Here is a 21,383-nt window from a genome sequence, read left to right as displayed (position 1 = left end):
GATAATACTTAAAATTTACATTGCACTCAATATCTTCAAAGTAATTTATAAGCATTGATTACTCTTCAGCAGTCTGGAAGATATGGCGAGTAAGAATCATATGGCATTTTCAGTGAAAATTTGAGTTGAGGAGGGAAATATTCATGAGGATAAGCTCAACAAAAAGTGAAGAACAGAGAAATCTCCTGCTAGGATTATTCTGCTCTTACATCTCACAATTCCAGTCACAGATTACAGTGTAACTGGAGAATTCCAGTTTGGAGAGTTCCAGTTACCTCAGACTATGCAGTGGAGCTCACTCATTTCTTCTGATTCTCCAGCCATTACCCAAGTTGTCTTAGGGTGATTTTTTGTATTGATGCAGTGCTGACAAGGCCAAGGATCAATATGTTTTCCTTACAAAGATAGGCCCAAGTCCCTGCAATTCCCAAAGTGAGACATGCTATGCTATGAATATACAGGAATTTAGATATCTGAGGAGTTTACTTTTTCCATAAAAGTTAAAAGAAAATTTCAAGCTCTTTTCATGAGCTTTCTCTTTTAGGGTAAGTGTTGCTTAAATAGCTTTAAATTTTACAGTAAATATACGGCATTGTAATAATAAACTACCCAGCACTCCACAATGATGTTAAAGACTTGAACCTAAATACACATCACTGCATATCCTAAATTATAAAATGAATCTTTCATCCAGTTACAGTGAAAGAAAAGCAGTAATTTTGTTCTGTGATTAAAGTGACCCTAAGTAATTTCACCTCCCACAAAATGACTGGTGTAACATCTGCTCCCAGTGAGCGGGCCAGTGGCTTTATAGGGCAGCAAGCCTTACCACATCTGGCACCATTTAATGCTGGTAATTAAATGCTGAGAATCACTCTGCCCTCGATGGGCGTTGGAGATCTGTAGGAGTCAAGGCACCCACTCAAAAGACACAAGATCTGCACAACAGCAGGGCATACTTGAGCTGGAAAGTAAAAAGTCAAAGGGGAAGAAGAAAAAACTAAATCAGGAAGCTGAGTAATAATTATTAGTTTAACTTGTGTAATGGTAGTAATTCCAGCTTTCTGTGTTTCTCTCAGCTAAAATTTTCTGCATGTGAGAAAGTATTATTATCCACTGTTGATCAGGAAAACCACAAATAATGGTCCAAAAATCAACCACAACTAGGTAGGAATAAAAACAGTATGTTGTGTCCAGTGAAAGAGAAGCAATGAAGAAATGAAGAAACACATGGAAGATATAATCTGCTCCATGTTACTGAAAAGTGTGAGAAATGCTAATATTAAAAATGAAAAGTAGAATGGAGAAAAGTGAAGAGATCACCACCCTCTTCGAAATAAAAAATAAATTCACAAGTACAAAGCAAAAGCACTGGGGGATATAGTCAGATGCATTAAGAATATCAGCAACCAGTAGCAAATATATTGACTACTTCTGGGAAGCTAAAGTACTTTTTTTTTAATAATACTAACATTTTGTCACTAGCTGATTAAAAATAAATAAGGGTAATATTTGGAAAATTAATGAAAAATGTTATAAGATGGTCAAAGAAAAAGAAAAGAAAGATCTCATAGCTGTACAGCTTAGATGCATGTAAAATATTAAGTGACCATAGAAGATCTATACATTTTACCTTCATTCATTGAAAACATTTGCAAATACTGATTAGGGAGGGAAAAAAGGAAATGTTTTGGAAAATCCAATATGTGGGAATGAACATGTTTTTCCAAAACATAGAGCATGCTTAGTAAATATGATTATTTTTTTCTTCAGGGACCTTGCAATGAACTTTTGAACTGAAGCATAAGCTTTATATTCTGCATGAAATTGGTAGTTTTGGCAATATGTTGTAGATGATGAAATGAGTAATGGAAAAATAGTTTTTGTTCCATAGCTAATCCAGAGGGATCTGGATAGTTAGCTGTGTGATTGTGTGATGGGTCTGGGTCTGATCACTCCTCTTTGGGCAAATAGAATTTGTAAAATGTGGCAGAAAATTTGAAGAAGGACACATGATTCACAGGTGCAAAGCCTGATGGCTTTCTTCTCATTAAAAATTGAAAAATACAGTAAAATAATACTTTAAAACAAGGGGTGTTGTGCTCTGTTTTAGACACTGGATACCAAGATGAATATCAAAATAGTTGGGAAACTAAAATTTATCAAGAAGTACCAAATTACTGTAGAGGTTGTTGGACACTATGGAAAGCTCAAGACAACTCTTTCTCCTCTAGGGAGGACAAAGAGAAGATGGGAGCAAGCAGCAGCAGGGAACAGACTTGTCTATCAATTCAGGGGAGCATAGAGGTTACTCACAGACAGAATTAGAAACTGAAAACAAGCATATTTCAAGTCAAACGAGGCAGTGTTTGACAGACTGCAAGATGAGGCAGGCAGGATTCTCTCTTGAAACTTTTTTTTAACAGACTACGTAGTGTGCTGGGTAATTTTCTGCCTGGGAGCAATCTGCTTGTTAACAGCAGTAGTTCTTCACAACTTTATTGCAGTTCTTTATCCTTCACTATCTTGTCCTTGTCCTGCCTGAGTAAAGGCTGTTGTTTTAACTCAAGCAGTTGACAGTCTTAATTTAACTTACAGTCTATTAAAAATATTTGATTCTTATTTCCTAAGTCAGCATTAAAACCCAAGTTGCTCACAGCAGAAGTTAGTAGAGGCATTGGATGCAGGGCATTCTGGAGCTGCACACTACTAAATCTTGTAATTGGCTTGGTAGCTTTTATGAAGCATGAATCTAGTAATTCCCATGCTCTGAAATCTGGGGATTGCCATAGCTGAAACAAAGTCATGGCTTATAACTCACTAATAAATAACATTTGACAACTAATTAAGTCCAATATGTTTTGCTGTACTTAGATTTCCTAAGAGACTTTAATTATTTACAAACTGCAGCTACTCTTATCTTAATACTTTTAACTGTATGGATAGATTTAATTTTTGTTTCATATGTAATTAAGCAAAACATTCTACTATAACACAGTATCTTTGTCTGCTTCAATATTACAGAATTAGCTTGTTTTATTATGTGGATATTGAGTATAATTGGCATTCCATTCTTTACTAGACTATGTCCTGTTACTTTGTCTTTTCATCAGATTGTTCATTTATTTTAATCTATTAAAATAATAAATTATTCAAAGCTCATTAGGATAATAGTTCACTTAATCTATGAAGTAATAGTTTTATGTTGATGTGAACTGAAACTATGGAAGAAGGGATTGAGTGGTGTTATGCATGTTCAAAACAGAGAGAAGTGTAGCCTCTTTTTAATGCATTCATTTTTGAAAAGTGATTTTACTGTTCAAAGTGAGAAACTCAAAAAATACACTTTGTGCCAAGTGCCAGTGTGCCAAGTCAAGAAAATTCTTGAGTTGAATATAGTTTTTAACATAGTAGTACACAAGTTGAGCAGCTGTGTCCAAAGAATATGTTCTATCTTGAAGAGTTTCTAACTAAAATGAAAATTATTTAAAATGGCAATCAAATTAATAGGTTTTGTTGGTTTCTTCTTTTTGTTCTTTGCCTTTCCTTAAGAGCCATCACTGGAATAATAAAAAATTAAACATATACTTGTAAAATTATGCCTAGCTACTGATTCTTGCAAATTTATATTGGAAAAAATGTTTACAATTTTCTCTTGTTATTTAACTATTATCTGTATTTTACAGGGATCTTGGTAAAAAATCCCATAGGAGATGCATGAATTTGCCTTAAATTAATGATGTTGCTATTGTTATTATCTCTTCAAGACATACTTTTAAGTTGTTGCATACTCAGCAAACTGTTGTAGACAGTTTCCTGTGTTCATAAGTTTCAACAGGCACAGAAATATTTTTTGAAGTATTGGCTTAAAAAGGGCAGGGGGAGAGGGGGGCAAGAAAAAAGAACCTGAATGCAGGTGTTGTTTTTTTTTTCTAATTACACAGGTACAGAGTTGTGGTATCCTATCCTCCTCAGAGCGAAGCAGAACTTGAACTTAAGGAAGGTGACATTGTTTTTGTACACAAAAAACGTGAGGATGGCTGGTTCAAAGGCACTCTGCAACGAAATGGAAAGACTGGCCTTTTCCCTGGCAGCTTTGTAGAGAACATTTGAGAAGATTCATTCCAAGAGCTTCAAATCATACTGTACTGTAAAATAGCACAAATATTTTGCCAGAAAAAGCACAGTCATGAAATATTTTCAAATGACTGTAATGTAAACAAAAATCTACATATTTTTACAGTGTCTATAGCACAATTACACCAGCGAACAAAGGAGATGAAGGCATCTGCTGGTTTTATCACTTTGAATTCTTAAGTGTGATGTGTGCCTTGTACTGTCTGATTTATTATATAGAGGAATTTTTTTCCCCAAGTATGTTACATAAATGAGCAATTGTTTACAAGGCTGTAACTAATTTATTCTTGGTTTTTTTTTAAACTTGAATTTTGTGTAATAGCTAAAATTCTTGTGACTATGATTTTAACAAATTATTAATTTATGAAATAATAACAAAGGGGAAGCTGGATTCTCTCCTTATGAGCAAGCAATTATATCTGATAAAGAGCCTCCCATTTATCCTCTGGACATTTTTCCCCGCTGTGTCTGACAGTGGAGTAAGTCTCTGTTGTATGAGTTAATGTTGAGTGGTGGTGATGTGGCGTCAAATAGAATTTGCCAAATGGGGAAAAAAAATGTATTTTCTTCTTTGGACAGAGAAAAAAAAAAGTCAGTGGTGTACTTGAGTCTAGTTTTACTTCTTCATGAATCACCTAAGTGGAGTAATGTTTTCAGGAGGCAAAGATGTATGTGAACAAAGCCATCTCAAGGTTAGGATCATCTCAAGGTTAGGAAAGAAGAAGTTTAGGAGTGCCAACAAGAAATTCCCTATACCTTCTGTTCATATAATTACTTGGCTATTTGAACAAAGCTTAGCTTTGTATATTTGGCCAGTTATTTGGGCATTTAGCTCTCAGCATCCAACTAAATTGGAAGGAATGTTAAAGCCCAACACTTTTAATATAACTTGAAAACATCTGTTTGATAAGACTGAATATAAAAATAAAATTATAAGTTGTACTTAATGTCTAAAAATGCCTAAGACGTGTAATTTGCTGTTTTCTTCTCAAAATGATCTGCATGGCCAAGAGATGTTTTAAAATGTCTGAGCAGTAGTGGTGGTAAGTGATGCACTTGTGTTAAAGTAAAAGGCTGTATGAAACACTGTGAAAACTTTACAAACTTCTTAACCATTGCTACTTTGCTATGTTCTGACTTTTTCTTTGTCTTGCATGTGTTACTCAATTCCTGCAGTAATGTAACTGTGCATGGTTGGCATTTTCCATCTCAATTTCCTGTTGCTGGGCTATTTTGCTCTGAAAGTTTCCCAAAAGCCACTTGACCAAAACTAGTGAGCAACTCACCTTCAACCAGAGAAGGTGTCCAGTGTTTGAATCATTAATGAAATTTTTTAATGTTGTCCTTGCAGCTGATGGATAGAAAGAATGCAGCCTGCAAGAAATATGTTGTTAGTGTTTCAGGGTTTGTTTTTTTTTTAGAGATTTGACACTGGTGAACACACACTCTATTCAGCTGAACCTGTTTTTTTATTTTATTGTTTGATTATAGCAGTTTCATGGTGATTTTTTTTTGTAAGACACTGAGCACCATCATCTCCATTTAAATCCATTTAAATCTGATGTTATTTGGCTGTTACTCAGCACTTTACAAAGGGAAGCCAGTAAGGTGATTCAGTGTCGCACAGTACACAGAAACAGTGGTCTGTTAAATACTTACAATTTTCTTGAAGATATACATTGAAAAATATCAAAGTTAATGACAGAGATTTCTTGCAATATCAGGTAGTATCATGACGGTCTTAAAAATAAAAAAAATATATCTATAAATATATATAGTTGGACATGACAGCATTCCCAAATTAACCATCTCTTTTAAACACTGTATCATTCAATTTTTGCATTTTTAAATCTTTTAAATAGTTTACTTGAATATTCATGTAATATATAAAGCTTTTGTGAAATGAATTTTAGTTAGAAAGAAGCTGATATCAGCTTTTGTCAGCATAAATTGGCACTAGTGTGTCGTAATCTTATTTTGGAAAATTTAGTGCATTTTATATTAAAGACTACTAAAGGTTAAATTTTTTCTATCTCTACTCTCCATATTTTAAACTAAGTGACTAAGGTACCTCTATTAATAGAATTTCATGATGTAAAGTCAGTTAAAAATCAGTTGTTAATCCAGTAGTTCTGTTAGATGGAATACATTTTTAATTGATTTTTTTAACATTGAGTAAACGTTTGTAAAAAGGGCTTATTACATAGCAGTGCAACAATGACAAAAATGCAGTTTATCATGCCTTTTTTTGTGATCTTTTGGGGGTTATTTTTTGGTTTTGGCTTGGGATTAATTCAGTGTAGAAACAGACAAACCCTGTGCATCTGCTTTGTGTAATTCCATAAAAAAATTTTTGTAAGGTATTTTATATCTATGTTTGAAGTCCAGTGAATGTTAAGTGTTTGATTTATTATGTTAAACTTCCAATCCTAATAAATATTTTCTTAGCAAACAGCTACAGCAAATAGTGTACACAAACATTAAACATAAATTACTTGTAAAGAATTTGCCAATAAAATTCCCAGAACTTAATTTCTGAATTCCTAGGAGCGTATTTCTGCTCATAGAGAAAAAGTCTTCAGATTCCATAACATAAGAAGCTTGGAATGGTGACTATAATGCAAAAACTGTAGAGAGAACTGAAGACCTGGCTGATCTTTTCCCAGCTCCTTATTTCAGTGGGTAACTTCAGAAAAGGGTAGGTAACTTAATCTCAGTCTGTTCATAAGTGACAGCACATCTGGTGCACAGTAGTCACAACCTGCTTTCCCTAGAGGAAGAAGTGTCTGGTGTAATGGACCTGCTGTGGATTTCTTGGGAGAGGTTGAAGCATCTGCCTGAACTTCCACTGTGGGCAAAAGTGCGCAGTGGCACTGAGCCTGAAGAAGTTTTCTGTGCACAGCAGTCAGGCAGCAACTGGCTAACGAGGAGACCTGGATTTGCATGTGTTTACATGTCTGCTGTATACACGTGGCCTCTGGAAAAATTGGTGGAAATTAATCCTAAAAGTGTTTGCAAGTGCTTGAGACTTGGTAAATGTTGCAGCTACTGTGATAAGCTCAGTGTTAGTTAAGACTGACAAACAGAACCTAAATTGTGCTGGCAGTGAATGGTGCAGCATTGGGTGCTCTCTGAAAGAAGGAGCATCTCGTCTAAGCTTCCTTAATTCAGGGGGATGAGAGGAGGGGGAAGGCAATACAATTTGTAGAAATACAGAATGGAGAATATAGAATAGCAAGATTTATTTGTTTTTTCAGAATTGTGTTCTGATATCAGTGCATCTGTTGGAGAAAAGTACACACAACCATCATGGCTGTGTAGCAGAAGTAAAACTATTTTTTTGGTTTTTTTGTTGTTGTTGTCGTTGTTTGGGTGTTTTTTTTCTTGTTTTGTACTGTAATTATTGAGTAATTCTAATAATGTTTTTAACATTTGGCTTGCCATGAAATTCTTCATTAAATCATGCTCAGGTGCTCATTCTCTGCACTTGGTTAATAATGGTAAATCTTAAGCAGATTTGAAGCTTGATTTGAACAAAACCAGTGTCATAAATCTGTTGAATAACCACAGTAACAACACTACTAATAATAATTATTTTTAGTGGCATACTTGCAATATTTGCATATAGGAACAAAAGAACTGAGAATGCTTATGACAAGAACATGGCATTAGATGTGGGGAAAGATGGGAAAGAGAAAAGGATTTGGAAGACCTGTATATGGGACCTGAATTTTAACTAACTTAGTGATCTCACCTTAGTTACTAGAGTCAAGCCCTGTGAAAGGACCTGAGAGGAACTTGGATGTCTAAGGCTGAAGATGCAGCCCTCAGTCTTTATCCAGTCTCTTAAATTTGTATTTGTTGGGTACTTGTGTCTAGAACAACTGCTGTTCTCCTGTCAAATACATTTGAAATCCAAAACCAAGCACCTGTATTTCTGAATTTAGTTGCCAGTTTGCATTAATAAACAGGGGTAGTGTCCACTTTCTACATATTTTATGCAGTAACACTAACATTAGAGGACTGAATCTCATGGGAAGTGCATACCAAGATGCAGTGCATTCCTCTTCCACAGTGTCATCCCAATAGCTCTTACTTTCTAGGAGACAAACATGTTGATAACCTTGAGGTAAGCCCCTGCTCTTGAAAACTTGTCACCTTTTTGCATGTTTCCTCCTTTGCCAGCTGACGATTCCTGTGCTTCTGAGGTATGTGGTATAAAACTTGCTTTCAAAGTAAAGGCTGACTGGTCTTGTGAGTTTGAAGATAGATTCAGATTAATTAGATCTGCCTCCAAATATCATCAGCATCTAAACCCTTCTAGGAGAAGTCTCCTCAAGCCTGCCTGCTTTGGGTGAGAGACTTTGCTGATCCATTTTAACAGCAGAAGAGTTGTTCAAAATCACCCTTGAACAAGGAACAAAACAAAATGAATTTGCAATTTGCAAAAGCCATTCTTAATGTTACATAATGAGCATTTCATTGTGCCTATCAAATCAGAGTAGTTACACTACATAATATTAGCAAGTCTCAGAACCTATTATTAACAGTAACATTAACAATATTATCTGTTCTTTCTTGTTCTTTCCTGTCAGCTGTGTTATTTTGCTAAAAAGTGGCAAAATCAGTTCTTAACTGCTCTACTGTTCCTACTCAGTGGAGTAAAGAAAATTTAGACACCATGACATTAGCCCCAGATTTCAATTACTCACAGTTCTAACAAGCTTGTAAAAATTCCCCTTAGCACATGTAAATGAATTGAACTTGGCTGCAATGTGCACCCACCACTAGTGCCCACACAGTTCAGGTTACATGGCCCAGAGGCCTTCTGATGTTTGCATTTAGTAGTCATTCAGATCAAAACCAATTCACAGGATATCCAAACACTAGCTACATTCTTATTTCAGAGTGGTGAGAACAGCCTGTACAGAAGTATAGAGAATGGAAATTTGGCTGGCACATCAAGACAAAATAGACTTCAATTATAAAGGCAGAAAGAAAAATGTCAGGATTTTAAAATACCTGTGCAGATGTTTTCTTGTCTCTGTTACCTTAGATAAAAGCCCATTTCACAAAGCAAATGGACTTTAATTCCCATCTCCCCCAATCCCCTCCTTCCCCATCCCCCCTTTTCAGAAAGGAAAGCAATATAAGCCCTTAGAAATATCCAGATTCTTTGGCATTAGAACACATGGTTGGATTCTCAATTACTCCAAATCAGTGCTACTTCATTGATTTCATTAAACTTTGCTGGCATACACTGAATATGCCCCCTACTGTTAAATAGTGAAGGAAAATATCTCATCTACCCTAAAGGAATGAATATGTTTGAAAGAAACTGAGCTGGATGATTTTCATACTTGGAAAATACAGAGCTATTCTGGCTGTGTTATACTTCTTTAAAAACGTTTGTCCCACTGGTACAACTGAGGCACTAGATCAAAGATGATGCCTTTTAGCAGCACTGCAAAGCATAGAAGGCTTGCTCAGTTTTTAGTCAAACCTATAAATTTACAGATCCACAATTGCATAGTAGGCTTTGGTTTGCTAACAGCTGCTGGTCCCAAAATCTTTTGTGGTTAGTTGCTGCCGTATTTTCTCATGGTGTATCTGTGAATGCTTGGGAGAGAAGATGAGTAAGCAGCAGAATAACTTTAAAGTGGTCATCGACTTTGTTCTCCACAACAAGGGACGTGCCCTAGGTCAAATTTCTTATTTCAGCTGGTTGAACTTCTGAATAAGCTGAAGAATGTTAGCTCTAAAAAGTTTACAGTTCAAAGAATTTCTCTCCACTCCTCTGGTAGGCAGTCTTAGTGTGTCTTTTGAATACACTCAGATCAGGGAAATCTCCTTATTTTCTTGCTTATCAAAGCATTAGTGTGTACTGTTATCCAGCTTCTAAGTTTATAATACACAAGTAACTATTTGCCCCTGCAGTCACTGAAATTCTTTGCATTCAATAATTCAAAGTCTGTGATATACAATATGTTTTTTTATAGGATAACGTTTAATAGTTTTTTAAAATAAAGTACTACTGAGCTTTGTAAAGATCAACATTTTAATGAAAAATAAGAATACATGCAGAGATAAAAATTTTAAAAGTTAAAAAAGTGGGTACTTATCCTGCCTAGGCATTCAGTATTCTTGATTACTTGCACCATATGTGTACTTCTTAATACTGAATGGGTTATTTCTGCCACAGACTGTTAAAATTCTCAGAAAGCTGGAGACTTTCTCTTGAGAATGTCTCCAATAAATAGGAAAAAGAGAGCAAGAATGAGATGGCCTTGGAATTCTGAAGAGCCAGAGACCAGTTTGGGACCAAATTTTAAGTGGTCCAGTTGTATGTACCATAACCATATTGCTGTTTGGAGGTCTGCCATAGCTGCTCTCAAGAAAATGGTAGGCAGTATTTCTCATTTGTTGTTTACCTTACCTTGAATACACCTTGTTAAGGAAATCCACAATCCAAATGTAGATAGAATTTGGCCGCAATGGCAAAACATAACAGTGCTCTTGTAATTTGTTTCTCTGATTTGGCAGCGTTAGTGAACACTTAGATGATCCAAGAAATTTAACTACTAAAATACAGTAGCTGTTAGCTATAGCAACTACTAAAATTCTGTAGCTGGTGTTTCTCACCACCACTTGCTGCTCTCTACAGTACAGGATTAGCAGGTTTGAGCATCAGTTTCTGAGTCTGGGAAAGTTATGCAGTTCTCTTTGTAAAGACTGACATGTCAGCAGTAAATGTGCCAGTGGGGAGTGGGTGGGAGGAGAAACAGCCCTATAATTACAGAGATCACTGAAACATTGTCTGGTCCAACTACAGCTGTTTTGGGGTTTTTATTTTACAATATGCTATTCCATAGTAAGTGATGCTAACGCTCCTTTCCCACAGTAGATCAGGGAGGTTTATAAGTGGATGTGACCAAGGTGTTTGGATGTTGAGAGATGAGGACCACAACAGAATTTAGCTGCTTTCATGTCTGGGGGGGGGCTCTGGTGACAGCTGTGTTGCCAGAGCCCCCAAGTAAAGGCAGCTGGGATTGATGGCATGAACTGCTGTCAGAGCTGCACGACAGCTCAGATGGCAAAGCCAGGCTGTGAGAGCTGTCACTTCTCTTCAGAGGTCACGCTGATGGGAAATGGTCAGTCAGGAGGCTGTGTCCCAGTGCTGGCTGTGTTTATGCTGGCAAACCTTTGTTGTGTGGATGTCATGTTACTGATGAACAAGATGATGTGGGAATTCTTCCATCTGCTCTCTTCATACTTTTGCCAATCAATGTAACAGGTTTGGTTTTGATTATGAAGTATCACAGTCTCACAGCTGACAGTAATAGAGTGTACTTGTGCAGCTATGATTTAATTAGCCCACACCCCTGTTTCTATTGAGTAATGGCTAAATCCACTAGTACAAGAAGTAGCTTTTGTCAAGTGCAGGAACTAGTTTGAGGGAAAATTAGCAAACCTATACTTTGGAGGTTCTTGGACTTTATCATCAGATACTGCCAACAGAGGCTGGAACTCCTAGTTGTTCGTATGTGTCTGAAGATCTGTCATGTACCTGTCTGCATGTTTTTTCGATTGCAATCCTGTCAAAAGCAACAATTTTAAGGAATTTTTTTTTTTTTCCAAAGGCAAATATTAGATATTTTGGTCAACATCTTGTTAATGTTTGTTATTAAAAGCTTATTCCTGTCTGGCATTACAGAAGACACAAATAGAAAGCCCATGTTTTTGTAACTAAAAGCACTATGGACAACTTTACAAAAAACTTATATAGCTAGCTGGCTTATGTTGTGTTTCAGCTATATTTGGTAACACAGTAGAATGCTTTTGGAAGAGATATTAGATGCTGGAATAGTGATTCCAAATATAAACAAGGTCCCTAAGGCAGGAATGTAATGTCTTGCTTATAACTTTGACTTACTTTTTTAAAGCTAAAACTAGCATGTCTAGTGGCTAATTATAATGTAGCCTGATGTTATGCCCAACCACCTCCTTTTCTGTCTTTCTCACATGCACCACTTAACCTCCTTAAGTGCATTGAGTACAATTAAACAAAAACCCCTAAAAACAAACAAAAAAGAGCAAAAGCTTTGAATAACTGGAGTAGATTTAAATGTGATCTTAAATGTATGATGAGGCATTTTGTTGAATCTCAGTGTTTTTTCCTCTCTGGACCTTCCTGGAAATATAATGGTGTGGTTCTAAGAAATGAAAAAAAAAACACTGTTACTTACAAAGAGAATTTATTTATGCTTTTTCTAATTCAGCAAAAACAAATGAAATTAACATTTCAAGTCTTAAATTGATTTCTTGGATACTATGACACATAGGATGGAAAAGTACAGCACTTGGGAGAGTTTGGGTGTGTTTTCTATATTCTAACTGGAGATACTGTTCCATTGGATTAAATTTAAAAAAAATCAAATAGAAGAGAAGTAATTTTTGCCTGATCAAACTAAATGGGAATTTTAGTACTTACCTTAATCTGGTTTGGCTTTGTGGAGAAAAGTGCTTAATAAGTGTTGGAGTGATATTGAGATGGCCAGGCTGACAAGGTCAATAACTGGCTGGTTCCTAAGACAGTACACTGGCTCTGTCTGCACTTTGGTGGAGGATCAGATTGCCATCCAGTGAGTGTAAAAGGTGGGGGCATAAAAAATCTTGGGATGAGATTCAGGATTATTCTATGTTCACCAACTTGTGGATTGGGGGAATAGGAAGGGCTCATTTGTTTCTCTGAAACAATGGAGGGATCTGGAAGCTTCCAAGAGTGATCTTTTATATTTGGGATAAAACCATGCAGTTTCATGCAGAATACAGAAAGAACATAAATTAGTTTTGCAAAAACACTGCAAACATTTCAGAGGTGAGGGTGGGATGAGGTGGTTTGGCTGTTGCTGTCTTTCCTACTTGGTATGATGGGTGCTATACAAACACTACTGATGGCAAAGGAGTCTGTCATTCTCAGAGAGGTTTTAAAGGAAACTGAGCTAAAAAACATGAAAATTTTCAGCTTCATGAATGAGAATCCTTCGTCCTGATTTAGAAACCTCCTCAACTCCTCAAGTGCTGTTCATGCAGGCACTCTGCTGATGTGCAGATTAGCTGTAGAATGTCTTGCTCAGGTTTTGGGGGACTTTGTATATAGGTAACAGCATAACATATGACTGGATATTTGTAATCTACTTGGCAGCACAAGCTGTGTGTAATAATCAATTAGTGTAACGAGTGGTCTTGTTCTTTTGAACAATGAGAAGGAACATCTTCAGCTTGATAGGTTTGTGAGTCACAGAATCATGGAATAGTTTGGACTGGGAGGGATCTCAAAAGACCATCTTGTTCCAACCTCCTGCCATGGTCACAGATAACTTCCACTAGACCAGGCTGCTCAAAGCCCCATCCAGTCCAGCCTGAATCTCTACAACGACTTTGATTATATCTCAGAACAGTATGAAAAAGAAAACAAGACTAATTTCCTCATACTTTCACAAAATTTATGCCTGCAGGGTGCAAATTAAAATATCCTGATAATATTAGCTTTTGTTGCTTTAAAAGCTTGACCCTTCTCTGGGCCCCATTCAATAGGCTCTACCTCTTCATTCTTGGTTGCCTACATCAGAGGCTTAGCCAATTCCCCTAATTAAGGAATCCATGGCCGACAAAACCCCACAGCTCTGAGATTAGTTCTGTGAAGTCAAAGAAACAGTTAAAGCTGTGAAGGATGTTGCAACTGGATGCAGCTTTACAGCCAAAATGAGTTATAAAATATTTTGCAGAGTACTGCTGCTAAAAATAGTTATGCATTGAGTTGAGAAAATGCAGAGAGGCTGGATAAGGTCAGTAAGCACAACATTGCCCAATGCTTATAATGGAGGAAATTGACCTACCATTAGTCCATGTGTCATTCTGTAGATGGTGTCCCGCTGTCTTCTGGATGAGGCCTTTCTTGTTTTTTCCTTCTTATCACATTTAGTTATCTGTTGTGCTCCTTCCCTTTACTCCCTGGGCTCTTTTCTGTAGGATTTCAGCTTGTTCTTTCTCTTGCATAATTGTCATCAGGCAATGGACCAATGTGTCATAAGCAGAATTGCTTAACCTGTACTTATCAGATTGTTTATTTACATCTATTTATCAGCTTTGAACAAAAATTCACAGTACCACAAAAAAGCCTCTGTTTTTGCAAAGCGCTTGCATATTCCATCAAATGACAGTCTGGCTGTTTTTAGTATATTTCAGTTAATTTATCTGAAAAATTACATGAAATACAGAATTAATGTCAAACCTGGGTTGTTTTGGGATTTCTTGAAATTAAACACTTATATCTTCTTGGAAACTCCCCCAACCTTTCCTAACCTACATCCTCTTAAATTTCCTATGAACAAAATTATTGACAACTCCCCTAATAAAAGAGAATCCCTTTCCAGATGGGATTCAAATCCTGCATCTATCCAGCAATTCACTTTTTGCAGGTGCAGTCCTCTTTCTACTTTAGGCCGTAAAAGTGCTTCCACAGAAGATGACAGTAACTATGTAGTAGGAGATGTTTCCCTAGGGCTGTGCCAATATGGGAAGCTGACAGTCATTAGCCTCAATTAAAGATGGGAGACCTGACATTTGGAGGGGAAAAACTAAGTGATTTGGCAAGTTTTAAAAGAAACTTGTAGCATGCCCTCTGAATATCAGTTCATGGGGGCACTCTTCCCCTGAGGAACTAAATATTCTATGGTGTTAGCATTCCATTCCCCTGCTAGATTTTTTTTCTCTTTCTTCATTTCACTTGGAAAATAATCTTGGACCAAAAACTCTTGAGAACAGAAGCTGTCATCTCTTTTTATTATCTGGCATGCTCTTAGTTGTAGGAAATAAAATTTGAAACACATCCTTTTTTTCTTGTTTGTATAATCTCTAATTCCTTTCCTTTCTTTTCCCTTTCCCTTTCCCTTTCCCTTTCCCTTTCCCTTTCCCTTTCCCTTTCCCTTTCCCTTTCCCTTTCCCTTTCCCTTTCCCTTTCCCTTTCCCTTTCCCTTTCCCTTTCCCTTTCCCTCCTATCCTTTCCTTATCCCATCCTTATCCTATCACGTGATGTTAGCTTCCTTAAACACTCATATTCCAATGGATGTAATGAGTGCTTGGGAGCCAGATGGCATCCATATTTTTTTTTCAAAACATTTTAAAGCACATGACAGACAATTCGTGTTGACAGGAGTGCTTTGCTGAGGTGTCTGTAAAGCAAATGTGTTACTCGTTACTATTAGAGCAGAATGATTGTTTATGAAATGCATCCTCAAATTCAACAATGATTCAATGAAGTAAACAGAAATAAACTGTGCTATGTAAACACTTCACATTCTGCAGAGATGTTACCCACTTGTATAAGATAATTATAATCTGATGCAGTATTACGCAATGATAATTGCTGGCGTCCAAATTTAGGCAATTTTGTATGAAAATCTCCAGTCTGTGGGCAGTATAAAGGAAAAGACTATGGCTGGAGATGATAGATTCCTCTTTTTTATATTAGATGGAAAGAGAGACACATTCTTCCTCCATTTGTCTACTAGAAGAGAGAAAACCACAAAAGCATTATCCATATAGAAGGAAAATAGATAAAAGCAATGGACTTTTCTGTCCTAGTTAAGACTGGTTGAAGCTGTAGGTTCAGCTTAAAAATCGTGGCTAATGGTCCTTGTGCCGCAAAAAGCCAGCCTGGAGTAGAAGCCAGATACTTGATTTTGGGAAAACAGCAGTGCCTCTGATAATTGCATGATCTTCATGTATCCATCTTTTCTGGTTTAGCAGCTACACTGTGAAAATTAGGAGGTAAATACTAGCTGGAATACTCTCTGCACCACTCATTTTTTCTTTTTATAAAGTGCTAAACATAGACAAATCTACTTAATTTTATTCATTATTTTTTTCACAACTGACATTTCTGGCAAATGCAGAGATCCCTAAGAAAACAAACAAACAAAAAACCAAACAAAACTAACCAAGCATAGAAACCCCAAAACAAAACCCCAAATCAACAAAACAAACAAACAATGGTATATGAGGTTTACATCCATCAAAAAAACTTGCACGGGGAGTGTTTCTTTTGCCAATAAAAAAATAATATGATTTGTAGAAACTAAATAAAGAGGAGTTGGATTGTCACTGGAAGGGTAGATATGCATTTTATATAATCAAACATTACTTATATGACAGTCTGGTATGAACTGATGCTAATCTCTGCTGATAATTATTGAAATAAATTATTCACTGGGATAGATAAATTAAAAAATTGTGTAAGCAATCATCTGAAAATACCTCTTTTTATCTTTAATTACTTAGTTCTTACCTCATTAAGCCAGCTGATTGGGTATTATTATGATTGACTACTTTATTAGAAGGACATACAACAGTAAGGGCTTCTGTATGCCACAAGAAGATGAAGTTTTCAGCTGCACAGTGAAGTACGAGTGAGATGAAATGACAGCGAAGTATTTCTGCATTATTTAGGGCAACGTGATAGAGAAAACTGAATGTTGGGAGTTCCTTGAAAACTGTAACAAGCTGTAAAGAATATTGGTTTTGACATTTCCTGAAGATAAAGGAGGTGAGCAGTCTATGAGATCTGGGTGATTGTCACTAGCACTATCACAGTTGCCGTTTATTATGGAGTGTGTTCAGCAGTCATTGCTGGCAAATCATCAGCTGAAGTTTTGCCAGTGTAAGTCCTTATGTTTAGGATCACAGCTATTTGCAGTTATGGAGGGATGACTACACCATCCCTTGACTTGCTGCTTTCTGTCAGTAAGTGGATGTGCTACATTAAGTTGGTATTCCTGTACTCAGTAGATTTGTGCCTCATTAGGGCTACCCTTGAAAACATATTCACAGTCACATACTGAATGTATGCTAAAATAAGTGAGGTTATAAAAACAGTGCTTGTGGATTTGCCTTCAGTTTCCTGCTTTAAACAGCTTTTGGATTCTTCATAAATGTTATGAATGCCAAAGTACGTATTTGGGGGAATCACTGAAGTATTTCACTTCCATGTATCTCAGATCTGCTATTTCCTGGGTGCTAATTAATGCATTTATGAAAAAAAAAAAAAAGACTTTGCTTTGTTTTGCTTTGTATAAGTCCTTAGAACTTCTCATGAGAAGGGAGGTGAAGGACTGACTCTTGTTACTTATTAACCATGTTTTTCTATTCCTCCAACAGGCCTTTAACTGAATATTCCTACCCTAATGAGCTCAGTCCAAATCACTCAATCAAATGTTTTTGTCTTTATCCCCCTGCTTTTTTAAGACTTTGCCCAATTCTTCTAACATTCCATCTCCCTCCCCCTCCTCAGCAAAGCAAAGAATTTACTGACTGTAAATATGGGTAGATGCAGTAAATTTTCGGAGACTGCATCACAGGACCAAAGCGGGCAATAATTTGGATCTGCCCATACCATTGGTGGAGATTCAAAACCTGAGACTATGATTAGTGATGTATCATAGCAGGAAAACCTTGACACTTGCTCCATCATAACAGGAAGGAAATTTTGTCTGGTTAGACAAAATTTTTTTCTGTTAATCCTAATGTTGAGAGCAGTTTTTTGTGTGTTTTGGAGCAAAAGCCTTTTCTAATGAATATTTCTCAAAAATATGCTTTTTTTTTTTTTCACCAGCAACCACGGTATTAGTTAAACAAATTTTTACAAGATAAATTAGTTCTTGAAATGATTTGCTATGAATCTTACTTTGCAGCTCATATAAATATGTAGTGAATGGGAATATAGATGAGACTATGAAAGGCACAATGGGGAAGTTAAGGATGTTGTTAATATGTAAAATAAAAGCAAATTATGCAAGACCTTGAGTAAACATTTATAAATGGTTTTTAGCTATTTTTAAGTGCTGTTCTTCAGACTACTTCATTTAACTATTGAGTATATTAGATATAATTAAAAGTAAATTGCCTCTGAGAGGAGGAGAGTTATTTACTCAGGAGTATCCAAACACTTCTGCAAAACTCTTGGATGTTATTGTACCAGACTACCAGTGATATTCTTAATGCTTATGAAATATGCAATACACACACACACAAAAAGTCCTTTCTATACAAAATGGTGTGTGGAGACTGCTAGGAGTGACATGTCCTTCTGTGCTGGTGTCAGTTTTGACTGTTGTCCAGATTGCCTTGATGGGAGATGTTGACTGCTCCGTGTGATGCACTTTGCAGTTTTGAAAAACCATTGAAGAGGTGCTGTGCAGAAAGGATGGCTGGGCTGGTTATTTCTTCCCTGTTCCTAGTCCTGGTTTGGGGACTTAGGAGCTAAACACTAATGCATTCTGTGGCATATATAAGGAATGGGATGCGTGGAGGGAAGTAAGAGATTTCATGACATGCTGAGATCCTAAATTTCACCTCGTTAGTCCAAAGTCCACTGATACACAGCAGGAGTGTTCAGTGTCTGTGATCAGACAGGAGTTGTGGACAGAGGCTAAATGTATGACAAATGTTTCTTGAAGATAGTTTTGCATGGGTGGGTGATGTTGGGGTTGTTTCATTTTAATGTGTCATGTGCCTCAGGGCAGCCCTGGAAGTGAAGTGTTCCATTTTAGTAGCAGATGAAGCAGCAATAATACAGGCTCCTCTCTGTTCCCTTCGTGGTGTGCCTGACTTCTCACTGGGAGCAGCAGCAGTTCAGTGACCGTGCTAACTCAAACATGGGCCTCACGCTGACGTGTGAAATAATCCTGGTCGTAGTGGGAAAACCTGTTCAGCCAGGAGCATATGAAAACATTAGGTTATTTGCCAAGGTTCTGATAGCTTTGTTTTGTTCTGGGTTTCAATGCTGTGTTTTGTTTTTAGAGTTTTCACAGAGCTTTTATACTTTTCACAGATGTACCAGGAAGAAATTTCTTAAGAGGAAGAAGTTTTCAATTTTTTGAAAAGGTACCTAATCTGTATAAAACCACTTCATGTTGGCATGATAAAAATTCACTGTTATCACACAAGAACAAATATTGCAGAGATTTTGCACGGTCTAGCAAAACAAAGACAGACTGTAGTGTCATAAAAAAAGATCACCTAAGAGAAAAAGTGTGGCAATTTGGCCACTTAAATATCTGAACTGGTGTGGTTGTGAAAAGTCTGCCAAGTGGCAAAATACTGGGAGAAGAAGGGTGTTTTTTTTCTGTCATACAATCAGGCAGTTGGGTTTTTCCTTTGCAGTTTATCTCAGCTTTGTGTCACTTGCCTAGAAGGCTGAGGCCATATCAAAGATATCTGGGAATTACAACATAAAACTTGCTAGATCTTAATTTATATATTTTGTATGTGTGTATATAGCATATATATGTAAGTATAAAATTAGTAACTAGACCAGATTTTTTCCCAAGGTAAACGACAAGTGGATTCCTGAAGAAAGAGGAACAAAAGAGACAGCAGCCTCAGTGCTGAGCTGTGCAGACAAAGTGGAAAATGATGAGGAGGCCTGAGAACTCACCTCAAACGAGGCTCCTAGTCCAACTACACCCCTTTTTTACAGGAATAAATGCATGGCAGTGTGTTGACTGTGTGACCTGCCACTGAGCTTTCATTTGACCTGGAAAGAAGGAAACCTCTTAAGCTCTTCCCTGGCTTAATTCTGTTCTAAGCCCATGACTCCTATATCCCAGATACATGCCCCCATCATCAGATTTGCTTAAGCTAGGGAGGAGGTCATCTTTTATATGTCAGTTGAAAAGCAAAATAGTTTCTTGAATGTTGATTTCAACTGATGCCTAATCCCTAAGGTTTTATATTTCTGGGCAGTAATCATCTGACTCTAGTGTCAAATCTCCTTGGCCCACTTTAATTTTTTGTTCTTATTCCCTATAAACTGAAACAATTTCAGACTGATGGCTATGACAAGCTTGTTCAGTGGTGAAAAACTGAAGTGACTGTGTTTCCAGTAAGGCAGCAGACTTGAAAGCAGGTTTTCTTGGAGCTGAGTGCTCCAACCAGCAGGCTTTTGTTTAAAACAGGACTGAGCACGTGTGCAGCCAGCTCTCCAGTTGCTTTGTCCCAGGCCTTATACAAAACCCACATAATGTGGGAGGTATGCTTTCACAAGCAGTACAGGGAACAGTATGAAAATGCTGCTGGACATTAGAGGAGCATTGCTCTTTCATGTATGACTCTTGGCAGAAATTTAAGAGGCTGCAGATTCAGGCACCACTGTGGTTAATGATTAGACTCAAGTTCCTCTGTAAATCTTGCCTTAAATCAAAACCTGGAGGAATTTTCAGGGGACCTTAGTTACAGTGGCCCTTGTTTTGTGCCATTCTGCTTTGATTTGTGTTGTGTGTTTTTAGATGCATTAAATATCCTTTCCTGTTTGAGAATATTCTGTTTTTTCCACGTTGATAGAGAAATTCTTACTTGAAAGAAGTATCTTGGTTGTGTAGGAGAATGATTAAAAAATTTAAGAAAGTAATAAATAACTCTCTTAGGAAGAGTATTTTTAATGCTTGAATGCTTTAGGCTTGAGGAAAGACAGCTGCATCATTTTGTTCATTGTGGAGAGGTTCCAAGTGTGTGCACACATGGTCACACAGACAGACAATCAAGAGTTATTAGCTGATATTTTCACATTAATAGTAAGCCAGGCATAATAATGACCAATATTGAACTAGCAGTTACAGATCTGGTGATGATACACGGAGCAGGTCTATCAGATTAAGTTCTTGTACCAGCTACTGTTCCCCCAAAAGGGGAGGTAATCATTATGACACTGATCTGTCTCCTGCACTCCACTAGCTCCACTAGCTTTAATGGGAAATCAGTGTGAATAAACTGGCTCAGATGAACTCTGGCTTAATCTGATCTCATGATTTAACCAGGCATCTGGAAAAAAAAGGCTAATGTCACTTTGGCCAATGAATGAACACACATCTTGTTTTAAACACTAAGTTAATGAACAAGAATTAAACAGAATCTTGTTGGAGCCTTTGGAAAGGATATTTTACTTTGTCAACTATGATACACTTTAAAACCCCCACATTGAACCCATGCTTACTCTGTGTCAGCAAAATCCTAACAGTACAGGACAGATTAGTCTTTCTTTGACTTTCTTACAAGGGTAGGTCAGCTGTATGGATAAGGACAGAGGTCAGAAACAAGGTAAAGTCATAATTACTTACAATCTTTTTCACTTGAAATCTGCTTGCTGCTGTCCTTGTACAATACAATGCTCATAGTATTTTTCTGTAGTA

General features: G+C 36.9%; 1 protein-coding gene across 2 annotated transcripts in view; it reads left to right on the top strand.

Annotated features, from left to right (window-relative positions):
• Window positions 1–7,412, top strand: part of SH3RF1 (SH3 domain containing ring finger 1) — an 85,943-nt gene extending 78,531 nt beyond the window's left edge. For both annotated transcript variants that reach the window (XM_056489479.1, XM_056489478.1), the window contains exon 12: window positions 3,945–7,412. In XM_056489479.1, coding sequence (XP_056345454.1) covers window positions 3,945–4,113 — 169 coding nt within the window. In that variant the 3' untranslated portion in view covers window positions 4,114–7,412. The remainder of the gene's footprint in view (window positions 1–3,944) is intronic.
• The last annotated feature ends 13,971 nt before the right edge of the window (window positions 7,413–21,383 follow it).

The sequence above is a fragment of the Oenanthe melanoleuca genome, chromosome 4 (assembly GCF_029582105.1).
Source record: "Oenanthe melanoleuca isolate GR-GAL-2019-014 chromosome 4, OMel1.0, whole genome shotgun sequence".
Lineage (NCBI taxonomy): Eukaryota > Metazoa > Chordata > Aves > Passeriformes > Muscicapidae > Oenanthe > Oenanthe melanoleuca.
This window is presented reverse-complemented; position numbering and strand designations above follow the sequence as displayed.